The sequence below is a fragment of the Diutina rugosa genome (assembly GCF_008704595.1).
Source record: "Diutina rugosa strain CBS 613 chromosome Unknown scaffold2_size729309, whole genome shotgun sequence".
Lineage (NCBI taxonomy): Eukaryota > Fungi > Ascomycota > Pichiomycetes > Serinales > Debaryomycetaceae > Diutina > Diutina rugosa.
This window is the reverse complement of record NW_022995199.1, coordinates 451254-462536: the sequence shown is the minus strand read 5'-3', so window position 1 is coordinate 462536 and position 11283 is coordinate 451254. Positions and strand designations below refer to the sequence as shown.

At 43.0% G+C, this 11283-nt stretch overlaps 4 protein-coding genes across 4 annotated transcripts; all 4 read left to right on the top strand. All coding sequences in view use genetic code 12, as the record gives it.

Annotated features, from left to right (window-relative positions):
• Positions 1–529: 529 nt before the first annotated feature.
• DIURU_004958 (TFIIH/NER complex subunit) lies at positions 530–2140 on the top strand (the record flags this gene model as incomplete). Its single annotated transcript, XM_034157887.1, has 1 exon — positions 530–2140. The coding sequence occupies one exon, from the start codon at positions 530–532 to the stop codon at positions 2138–2140; it is 1611 nt and encodes a 536-aa protein (XP_034010361.1).
• A 939-nt stretch (positions 2141–3079) lies between these two features.
• Positions 3080–3967, top strand: RPF1 (rRNA-binding ribosome biosynthesis protein; the record flags this gene model as incomplete). The annotated part of the gene is made up of 1 exon (XM_034157886.1): positions 3080–3967. The coding sequence occupies one exon, from the start codon at positions 3080–3082 to the stop codon at positions 3965–3967; it is 888 nt and encodes a 295-aa protein (XP_034010360.1).
• Positions 3968–4761: 794 nt separating this feature from the next.
• MSN5 (karyopherin) lies at positions 4762–8427 on the top strand (the record flags this gene model as incomplete). Its single annotated transcript, XM_034157885.1, has 1 exon — positions 4762–8427. One exon carries the CDS (start codon positions 4762–4764, stop codon positions 8425–8427), a length of 3666 nt encoding a protein of 1221 aa, XP_034010359.1.
• A 458-nt stretch (positions 8428–8885) lies between these two features.
• On the top strand, positions 8886–11222 carry DIURU_004955 (uncharacterized protein; the record flags this gene model as incomplete). Its single annotated transcript, XM_034157884.1, has 1 exon — positions 8886–11222. The coding sequence occupies one exon, from the start codon at positions 8886–8888 to the stop codon at positions 11220–11222; it is 2337 nt and encodes a 778-aa protein (XP_034010358.1).
• Positions 11223–11283: the final 61 nt, after the last annotated feature.

The window sequence follows — 11283 nt, the reverse complement described above, 5'->3', positions numbered from 1 at the left end:
TAATGATTTCTTAGGTTCGTAAAGCGAGATGAGCGCATAAAGCTTAAAACTGGAATCCCTGTTCTTGATTTAAATACGTACAGTGACGATGATACAAATACCGACACAGGCACCACTCTACGCATGAGGTGAGCCAACGGGCCCTGAAGCAATAAAACCCATAATTCCAATTGCCAAGGATCAAAACTTTAAAGGATTTAACCCAATAATATGAACAAACATGGGTTAGATTGAGGAATGTAGAAAGTACGCTTCATTGCACAATTAACAAGAGTCGAAGTCTTGTCGTGAAGGGAGTTTGTCATAATAAGCGCTCATGCAATGGGTGTATGGGTTCAGACAAGAGTTGAATCATGCATTATAAAATACGACACTAGAGTTTCAAGATTCACCCTACCATTAGACACGAAGGCAACCCATTTGATGTACCGAAGTTGACATTAATTAGAAATCGCCAGGGTTATTCACGAACCATAATGCTGCAGTCAATCGAACCTTGAATCCCTACCTGAAACTCTGTCCACGCGATATGGAATGTTCACAAGTATGTGCCCATCCTTTGAGATATTCGGTGCTTCTCAAGCTGCACGAAGCCGCACTTCATCTCAACTCCAGTATGGACTCTTCCGACGAAGAATTCAACCCACTGCGAGGGGGGTCTCCTATCAATCATGATGACAACTTTGATGACGAACCCGCTGAATCATCCCATGTCAAGATTCGGGCTGCTGCTAGCAATGTTAAAAGTGGCGAAATCAGCACGCTTCGTGGAGCGAACGGTTACTCATGGGAAGATGAATATCAGCGAACTTGGGACATCGGGACAGATGGCAGTGACCAGCAGTCACTTGAACATATCATTCGTACAATGATGGAGTCACGCAAAAAGAAGATCCTAAAAGATCTGACACCGTTTCAAAGAGGAATTATTCGTACGATGATTCTAATCATTGATGGTTCTCTGGCAATGCTAGAGAAAGACTTGAGGCCTACAAGAATGACCTTAACGCTTCAATATTTGACAGAATTCATTACTGAGTTTTTTGATCAGAACCCCATATCCCAATTGGGTATTATAATGATGCGAAATGGGGTTGCCAATTTGATCTCTGAGGTTAGTGGTAGTCCTCAATACCACTTAGAAAGGCTCAGGCAATTGAAGTTGCGTCAACACAATCGTTACGAGCCAAAGGGTGATCCTTCATTGCAAAATGCTCTTGAAATGGCTCGTTCAATGCTTAAGTATCGTGGTCAAGAACTGAAACACCTGAAAGAAGTATTGCTAATATTTGGAGCTTTGTTTACTCTGGACCCGGGTAATATTCATAAAACTATAGACTCGTTGGTCAAAGATGACATCAAGTGCAAAGTTATCGGCTTGCTGGCTCAGGTGGCCATTTGTCAAGAGCTTATTACCAAAACAAATGGAGGCTCTATGACTACTGCTATCGACAAGAACTATGGTGTGATCATGAACGAAGCCCACTACAAAGACTTATTGATGGATTGTGTCAACCCATTACCGATATCTACGGAAGAAAAACAAAAGCAGTCGATGGAACCAAAAAGAGACACTCTGGGCGTTCCCCTTCTTCGAATGGGCTTCCCACTGAAATCGCAACCGAATTTAGGGCACTCCCTTAACAATGCTCAATTCACAATCGACTACCCTGTGTTACTGGCGTCGCATCCAACAAATGGATCTGATGCATCCAATCAAGTTGTACTGGTGACCAACACAATAACAACGGAGTCCGCGTCAATTGCAGACGCTGGTCAATCAGCTGTTATTGGGTATAATTGCCCTCAATGCAAGAATCGAGTCACCAATTTGCCAACAATTTGTCCGGTATGTGGAATTATGTTGATTTTGTCAACACATTTGGCTAGACTGTATCATCACCTTTTACCTTTGGCACCGTACGATGAGGTACCGGTGGCATCCTCATATTCCTCTAGTACATGTGAAGGTTGCATGCTTATATTCCCCACGCCACAAGAGGTCTCACTGACAGATTTGAAAAGTCTGCTGCGTTACCAATGCAAGAAGTGCAATCACGTCTATTGCATTGATTGTGACGTTTTCATTCATGAAACCTTACACAACTGCCCAGGTTGTGAAAACCTTATACTGAGTTAAAAGCATTAGCTATATATCCCTTCGATATACTTCCTTCCCGTGACGGGGTTCACTAAACTCACTTTCCGGGTTTCTCCGTTGTGCACAAACAGAATCGAATCGTTAGCGAAACAAGGCTCAAAATTTCGATAGTTGAATGAATTAGTAGTTACTCCGAAATTTGATAGCAAGTAAAGCATCAACGTGACCATAAAAGGCCCATGGACAATTACGTTCGGGAGACCTTCATACCCACGGGCATAATCTGGGTCTATATGTATACGATGCAAATTATTAGTCAAAAAGCTGTAACGTCGAATAGCGGTATAACTTAGCAGAAACGTTAGATCATTGTTTGGATGCCAATTATCTTGGGGACGTTCAATACTTTCGAAATACTTCTGAGTATACATCATTTTTCTGACCTCACTGATGAGCGGTTGCTTATGATTTGAAAACTCTCTGTTTATAGTCACAAACGTCAGCTCACCCATGCGACGAATCCCCAGGATATTTTCTTCACAATTAATAATGTCGTGAATGCTATTCGGTTGGGTATGAAAGGTGATTGTTCCCCCTACCCACATTCTTCGTCGAAATAGCGGAGTTCCCATGTCTCGATCCATAGGTGCCTGATAGTTATCATACCCATCGATTCCCAATAACTGATTATCCTGAGTGTTGTTAAGAAAGTGAAACCCATTGCGGAACCAAAAACATGGGTCCTCGGTTACCGGTTCACGCCCAGTCACCTGATGACATAATTTAAGCAACTGCTGTGTCCGACCAAGGGATATGTTATCAACGATGTTCCATCTCTGCATTACGGCCCATTGCGCCCATGACTTCAAGCTCATAAGTGTAAAATGCGCGAAATGCATAAACTTCGTGCTGTTGGTATTATGAGCCCTGGTACATGATCATATACAGCCATCGCAGACCTTTCCGCCTGTGTACCAGATGGATTCAGCAGCTGATCAACGACTCAAAAAAATCAAGAACAAACAGACGCGGCAGAAGCTATATGCTAAACTCAAAGCACAAAGGGACAAGGATCGTCACAAGCTACGTTCTGAGAGATCCAAGGACGAACGTGCTAACCCAGAGTTGAGAGAGCAGCGTCTTGCGGAAAATGTACCCGATACACTTGAAAATCAGAGAACGTATGACGAAACAGTGGGAGCTGAGTTGGAAGGTGAAGATGAGTTTGAGAGTTTTTTTTCAGTTGACAAAGATCCCAAGATTTTGCTCACAACTAATGAGAAGGCGAAGAAGATTGCGTATGAATTTGCTGACTTGCTAATGGACTTTTTACCTAATACCACGTTTGTGAAACGCAAGCCTGGCTATACAATGAAAGATATTGCTGAGTACGCCTCAAATCGGGAATTCACCCACTTGATCGTTATCGATGAGGACAAAAAGAAAATCAATGGTATGACCTTTATTCATTTGCCTGCAGGACCTACATTCTACTTCAGTGTTACTCTGGTTGTTGACACCAACGACATACATGGCCATGGCAGAGCTACCGACCACACCCCAGAATTGGTTCTTAATAACTTCACTACTCGTTTGGGTCGTACAGTGGGAAGATTGTTTCAGCTGATTTTCCCAGCCCATCCTGAGCTAGTTGGCCGTCAAGTTCTTACAATGCATAATCAACGTGATTACATCTTTTTCCGGCGTCATCGGTACGTGTTCCGCAATGAGGAAAAAGTTGGTTTACAAGAATTGGGGCCCCAATTCACGTTGAAGTTACGACGCATGCAGAAGGGTATCAGAGGTGAAACCGTATGGGAGCATCGTCCCGACATGGAGAAGGACAAAAGAAAGTTCTACTTGTAGTCGTATTCTCGCCATAGACTTTATAGATAAGAAGTGCAAATGAACTTGCACGCGTCGAGGAACTTCTCCGTAGCAGGAAGACTTCAGTTAAATGATGGGCCAGAGTGCCAGGTAAAACTTCGTTTTTTGTGTGTCAGCCTAGCCACTCTCCCATGTGATGCCTTTCGCCACGCTCAGGAAGTAATGACAAAAATTTAGCAACGAATGCGCCCACTTAATATAAATACTGGTTCGACGTTCAGATCTTCCATGTGTTACCAATTTTGTGAGTAAATTCGACTCCTCACAGTAGATGTGTAAGACTGACGATGTCATTCGCGACGTGCACGCACAACATCAACACGTATCGTGCTAGGCATTCGAACCAAGGGGATGCATCTCGTAAATTCCAAGGTTTCCATTCCAATTGAACTTACTAGCTGAAAGTTACAAATAATATAGTACAAGTAGAATTGCTGAAGGCTTCCACTCGCATCACTACAGTCTTCGACTTATATTGTACACATTGCGACAACATGCGGACGCGCAAATGTGGCACCAGATCCTTTGGTAATCTAAAAAAAAAAATCATATCCGTTAACGGCTGTCACCTCAACCCGATGAGTTGAGCCAGAATCCATTTTTCAACACGACTTTGAGTGATCATACACCATGCGCGCCCAACCTCCCCCTCCCCCCCTTCCGCACTCGTCGGCAGAAAAAAAAGCCTCATCTGTTCACGCTAACACTCAATCCGAACGCACCACGCTCCCTTCGTTGACTATTCAAAATTAATTTTACACAAATCTAACGCTATGGACACCAATGGCGTCAACCAAATAATCATTGCGCTTGAGGCAGTGTATGACGCCAAGGTGGACAATGCCAGGCGGCGCGAAGCTCAGGCGTTCCTCGAAGAGGTCAAACTCAACGATGAGCTGCCATATTGGGGGTACCAACTTGCCCTACCTGATAATGGGCTGGATCACATTGTGCGTCATTTCGGTCTCCTGCTTCTTCAACACGCCATTCGGTCTCGATATCATCAATTGGATCAAGCAAAGCTGGTCGCTATTCGCAATTGGGTGGTAGAGTTGGCTGCAAAAACTGCTGAAGACGAACCTCATTACATCAAAGAGAAGATTGCTTTTCTCTGGGTGGCCATTGCGAAGCGTGTCTGGGGATCTCACTTAATCAAGCAACGTGAATCTGTTGATTTGTCTGATTCTGAAAAGGAAGCCCTGTGGATATCAATGGACCTAGACTTATGGAACCTATGGAATTCCCTGTTAGCAACTCGTGACGTCTCCATTATCATTCTTCGGACGTTGTTTGAGGACATATATATCATTGAGGATCCCGCTGCGGCCATGCGCCTGACTGTGTTGAACCAACTCGCGATTACAATCACAACGCCAGACAACGTGTTAGATACAATTTGGGAACCACTGCCGCAATTCGCATTATGCAAGGCACTGAGTGAAGGTTGGTTCAAAGCCTGGGCTCAATTTCTTGTCGAGCGTCTCAGCCAGCACGACATCCTGCTGCCTGAGTGCCAATTGTTTGTTCCAAAATTGCTACACACATTCAAAACGTGCTTGCATTGGATCCTGCCGCAAGTTCTCCGGGAAGAGAATATCATGGCTAACTTGTTCAAGATTTTAACACTTGACGATACCAAAATAAAGACAGCCGCAATAGACTGTTTGCATATTCTTTTCACAAGAAATTATGGAGACGATGATTTTGAGTATTTTGTTGGACTGGTTTTCACTGCAGAAGGTATCTCTAACTTACTGCAATTTTACCATCTGCTCGAACTTGATGCTGACGATATTGATGAACAAGTGTATGCTCTTGTGAAGAAACTGGTTGAGATGATTGTTCTGTTACTGGAATTTTTGAATATCAGTTCGAAGCAAAAGGTAAATTGGGAAACGCTGGATGTCGCTGGATATCTCAAGTTGGTTTTAATTACTACTAATCATCCGTCTCTAATTGTGCTGGGTCTTCTGCTACAAATGTGGGTGACTATTTTGCGGTATGATGAATTACTGCTGCGAGAGCAGATTGTAAACATAATTCCAGAGTTGTTGCAAATTGCGAGTGATCGCACGATAAATTATCAGAATGACGCGAACAACCTTCTGACAAAATTTTTGGCCGTTGATTTTGACTCATCCCCCGAAGCTGATCTGTTTCTTAATAATTACCGCAAGTTTTGTGAAGACATTGTTCGCATTTCCGTTTGTAAGGCTCCTGAGCAAGGGCTCTCATGGTTAGAGCAAAGGCTTGAGCAGTTTTTCAGTTCAGGGTTGGGCCGTCAATGTATTAGTGAGCATCATTTGGACGAGAAGCTGTTGGCGTTAAATTATGGCAATGCACAATTTAACGTTATCGAAAATTGTATCAGAGGCATCTCACGTTGGCGCATTTGGTACTCTGGGGAAGATTTCGAAACTCTCAATGAGCGGCTCAACAGTCAGGTGGAGGTGTTGGGAGAACGACTTTTGGCAATGAATTTGGCTCTGCCACGACTCATACGGAAGCAGGTTCAAACTCTCGTTCAATTTGCACCGTTATTAAAAGATCAAGGTCCACTCATGTTTAAGGTCTTGGAACGTATCCTACACACAGCCACGTACGATTACCCCTCAGATATTGATGATGACGAGCGCGAGTTAATTCGTGATTTGCGTACACTGTGTGGTACTGAACTCAACAGGTTGGCATATATCATGCCAGAACTGCTCAAAAACATTTTTGATGATTTGGAAAACGTCATCTCGCAAATTTTGTCGAGCAATAAAGTCACTGACCACGAAGTTGTTGCTTTCAAACTGTTCTTATTGGTGATAGCTCTGCGGCTGCTGATAGAAAATAAGGATGAACTATTCAGCAAGATTGTCGATCCTGAGCTCGCCGCTTGGCTGGCTCCGGACACCGAGAAAGGATTGCTTGATCTTCATTGGTTCATGCAACGTATCGGAATTGTTGAGATTGCCAGTTATTTCCAAAAACGGGGTATAAATGAACAGACTAACTTGCTTCTGGTTCAAATGGATGCGGAGGGAAAGGATTTGCGTAAGCGGTTGCGGGATCATTGGCTGCTGATTTTTCCAATTCGAGCGACCCGCATCTTCATCCAGTATTCAATCGAAAAACTAAGCCATGATCTGTCTGAGTATAATAACTTACGAAAGTTATGGGCACCACGAGTGCAGCCAATTATTCCTCACATCTTACAGCTATTGCTGCAAATTCAAGCTTATCACAATCCTGCAAACTGGAGAGACTTACCAGAAAGTGTGCGCCTGTTTGTGCGCGATCTGTGTTTAGAGCGATTTTGGCAGCAGGGTGTGAGCGTTCAACTGAAGGAGATGTTTATCGAAGAAAATGTGAAAGCCGCCCTTACTCTTCGGGATTTTGCAGACTCCGTGGGTCATTTGATTCGCTATACTCGCGAGTATGCTTTTTTGACTATTGGGCTGATTGCTCAGTTAGAAGATACGTTATATGAAATACCCGATGTGGGGCAGATGTTATGGAATGCGGTCGCTGGCGACACCACTGGTATCACGTTGCACTCGTGGAAGCATATGCTTAATTCATGCTTGCGGCTGGTTGTGAAATTTTGTCCTGTTGAACATGTTCCTAACTTCATGCTGCAATTGTTGCCAATGGCTTTCAAAGATTTGGATACGCTATTAGTGACTCGTTGGAACAAGGTTTATGAGAATGGTCTTTGTCTCGGACAAGGTGATACTGATGATTTATCTGAGGAAATGATGGAGGAGCATATGTTAAGACAGCTTTCAGCAACAGTTGTAAGATTTTTGATGGATATTGTTTCCCAACTCAATGCGAAACAGGTCAGTCCTCTTCAGGTCGCATGTCGCAAATTGGTATCTGAGGATCGCGATGTCATGGCATCTTTCATACAGTTGAGTAGCCATATCATTCAGTTCAAGGACACTAAATGCTCGTTCAACACGGTTTTGATTATTCGAAACATAATTCTGGAAATCTTGTTGAAAGATGATGAAGTGGATAAGTATATTTGTGATAATTTGTTACCTGCATTGTGTAACATCCTTCTAGATGATTATTTCCATGAAACCCATCCGGAGGCAGCGGTCACCCTTACAACCATTTATTGTAACTTGAGAGCAAAGAGCGATTACCCCGCACGTGCGTTGTTGCAATGTTTGCCTAATGTATCGACAGCTCGTTTGTCAAACTTCGAGCAGCTTTTGGTATCCTCTAAAACCGTGAAATCTCAAAGAGGAGTTCTTCTTGACTTGATTCGCGTTTCGAAAGAAGATGCGACAAATGGCACTGATGACGATGATATTGCGAAGCGAAAACAACAATTGGAGCGTGTGGCTTTGTCTCGGACGAAGAAGAGTGCTGGTGGGGATGTAATGAACGACCCGTTCACTGAGAATGGAGCTCTCACAAATCTATTTGGTGATGACTGAAGTTGCGAAGTAGGCAGTATGTTTGAAAGATTTTGATTGATTCCATATAATAAACTTTTCCACTTTATGACGTGCGGTATTTCCCCCCCCCCCACTTTAGGGATCTTTAAATGTGTAGCGATATAATATCCGTAGACATCGATAAAATCTTATACAAAGGCATTGCCGAAATTGCTCCTGAATATACAATCAACTTTCCATCAAATTGTTGACGTGGATCCAACTGCCACCACAGTGAGCACGTTCGCGCCCCTAGCAGCACAGTTAAGTAAAGTATATCAAACAAATGTGATACAACTTAATTAATGGGTTTTATGAGTTCACAAAGTTGTACATTAGCATTCGTCATAGATTCCGAGCATTTAGTCCGAATCCGGGAACCTCACCTGCAAGGTCGTGTCTGAGCCAGCCTCGCGTTGAAATTTGATTACACCACCTCGAGCGGACGTTGTTGTACCATGCCGATTAAGACATTGGAATCGTACTTGTTCGAAAGAAAGTTAGCAAACGCCCTGTCTATTGAAATTCTTCAGAATGCTACAGTGGGAATTGATGTTGACCATTACTTGAGCCGCATCTATACATTCAAAAAGGAGCAATTTTTGGCCGGTATTGGGGGTATCCCAGCGCTGCTCAAAGATTACATCCATCTGGACTTGCAAGTCTTCCAGGAGTTTAATATCAAGCCAATTTTTATCATTAACGGTTTAGGATTTCCAGGGCAACGGCATCAGTACAAGACCAATGAATTGAGTCCTACTGAGCAACACTTAGAAGCTATGTGGGCCAAATTGGGCCTGAAGCCGATGTACCAATACAATCTGTTGGAGTCTTTTCGGATTTTCACCGATCCTTTGCCACTCCGTCCTATGATTCACGACTTGGTGCAGTATTTTATCGAAATCGGGATTGACTACCTCATTAGTCCTTACGACGCATCATTCCAATTGCTGTATCTCTATCAACTGGGCATGATTGATGCGATTTATGGTCTGACTGACCTCTTGTTAACCAAAATTGACAAGTTCATTCTTGGAATGGAATTTCAACTGAAGGACTTCAGGTTTATTGATAAGCAAAAAGTTTTACTGGAACTTCAATTGACTGAGCGTCAGTTCACAGACTTGTCTTTGATGGTTGGGTGTACGGTGCAGCCCGAAACCTTTCCTAACTTTCCCCCCTTGCCGAAACCTAATCAAATACAGCCGTTTCCACAATTGCTGTATTTTAAGTTGGGACTTGATATTATATACCATAATAGCTTCGTCAACCAACTGGGGGATTTACATGCTTATATTGCGCTGCTCAATGATCCAAATTTGTTACAGCTTTACTACCAAGGCCACGCTGCTCTAAATTTTGCCCCTGTACTCAATAAGGAAGGATATGTTGAGCCCTATCTGGTTGAGCTATTGAAGTTGGGTCTTCCAATTAATCCTGATTTCCTTACTAAAGATGATAGTGGTGATGCTATTGTCAAAATCCCGAATAATACCCATGAAGTGATAAATGAAAGATTGCCTCCCGAATTTTACTTTTACCAACTGCTTGGTATTGTTCCCTTGGAGCTTGCGGAAGCAATTACACAAGGATTTCTCGAAATTCGACCCACTCTCGAGCTGGGTTTGCTGGACTCTTACAAAAAGTTGATAACATCTAAGTTCTACGTTGACAATTTAGATCAACAATTCAACCTACTTACTCAATTGCTTGCTCGATATTATCAAGTTAAAAAAGTACAAGTCAAGTACTGGTTTCAGGATGATATTGTCGAACTAAATAACCGAATGACTCCTTCAACCCTGAAGCGGATAGGGCTGCACTATGCTATCATCAAGGGAAAACCAGACAGATTTTCACTTGTCGAGTACTTCAAGATTGGTACAACGAAGCCCGATGGAGCTGTTTGGAAACCTGCCGCAGTCATTGCTACTGTTGTGTACCGCACATTGTTAATGTTTGACTTGATCGATGCAAATTCAGGCGAGCTCAAACAATTAGGAAAAGTGATCGTGCGGTTCGTAACTGAGAATGACGTCTCCGAGCAAGCTTTTCAAGAGTTGTTTTTAGTTTTGCTTTTGATGAAACTGGGTGCCTTGGTACTCACTGAGCTGAACCGAAACTTTACCAACGTGCCGAAATACTTCAAGGAGGGCGGATCGGAGCTGGCAGCAGTTGAATTGGGACCTGAACATATGAAGTTTTTAACGATTATTGGGAGGGTCTTTAGCATTCACAAGCTCAACATCTCTCCAATCAACTATCAAGGTCCAATTTCTCGGAACTTGCTCAACTTCCGTTCTCATATCAAGTTCATTTCGTCAGCTTTGTGCAATACCTTACAACTGGTGCTTGTCGACTTCTTGGTGCACAGCACGGAAGTGAAGCACGAGTATAAAGGAAAAGATGATTGGTATCCACTTCTCTCTCAGATACCATTTTATCGAGATGTCAATTCTACCCTTCTAGGTGTGGTTGCCGAAATCTACTTTGAGTATCTGTTCCGCCAACTGAAGGTAGGCAATAAACTGTCTTCCGAGATCAAAGCGATGAGCCATGATCACTTGATGACTCAAGTATTCCAGACTAATATGTCTCTGTTTAACATCAATGTTCACGGTGTTAATCTGATAACGCTGGATCAGATGGCTCGGGATTTTGCAGAGGGTGTCAAGTTCTGGAAATTGTTCATAAAGTTGGCACAGTTAATTCATGCAACTGACGACAATTTGGTAGGGGCACAATATTTGAAGGACATTATGGGCGCAGATGAATGGGTGAACCAATTCACATAACTTTTATATTCAACCTGTACTAGATCTAGATTCTTTTGCCACACTTGTAGACTAAAGTGAT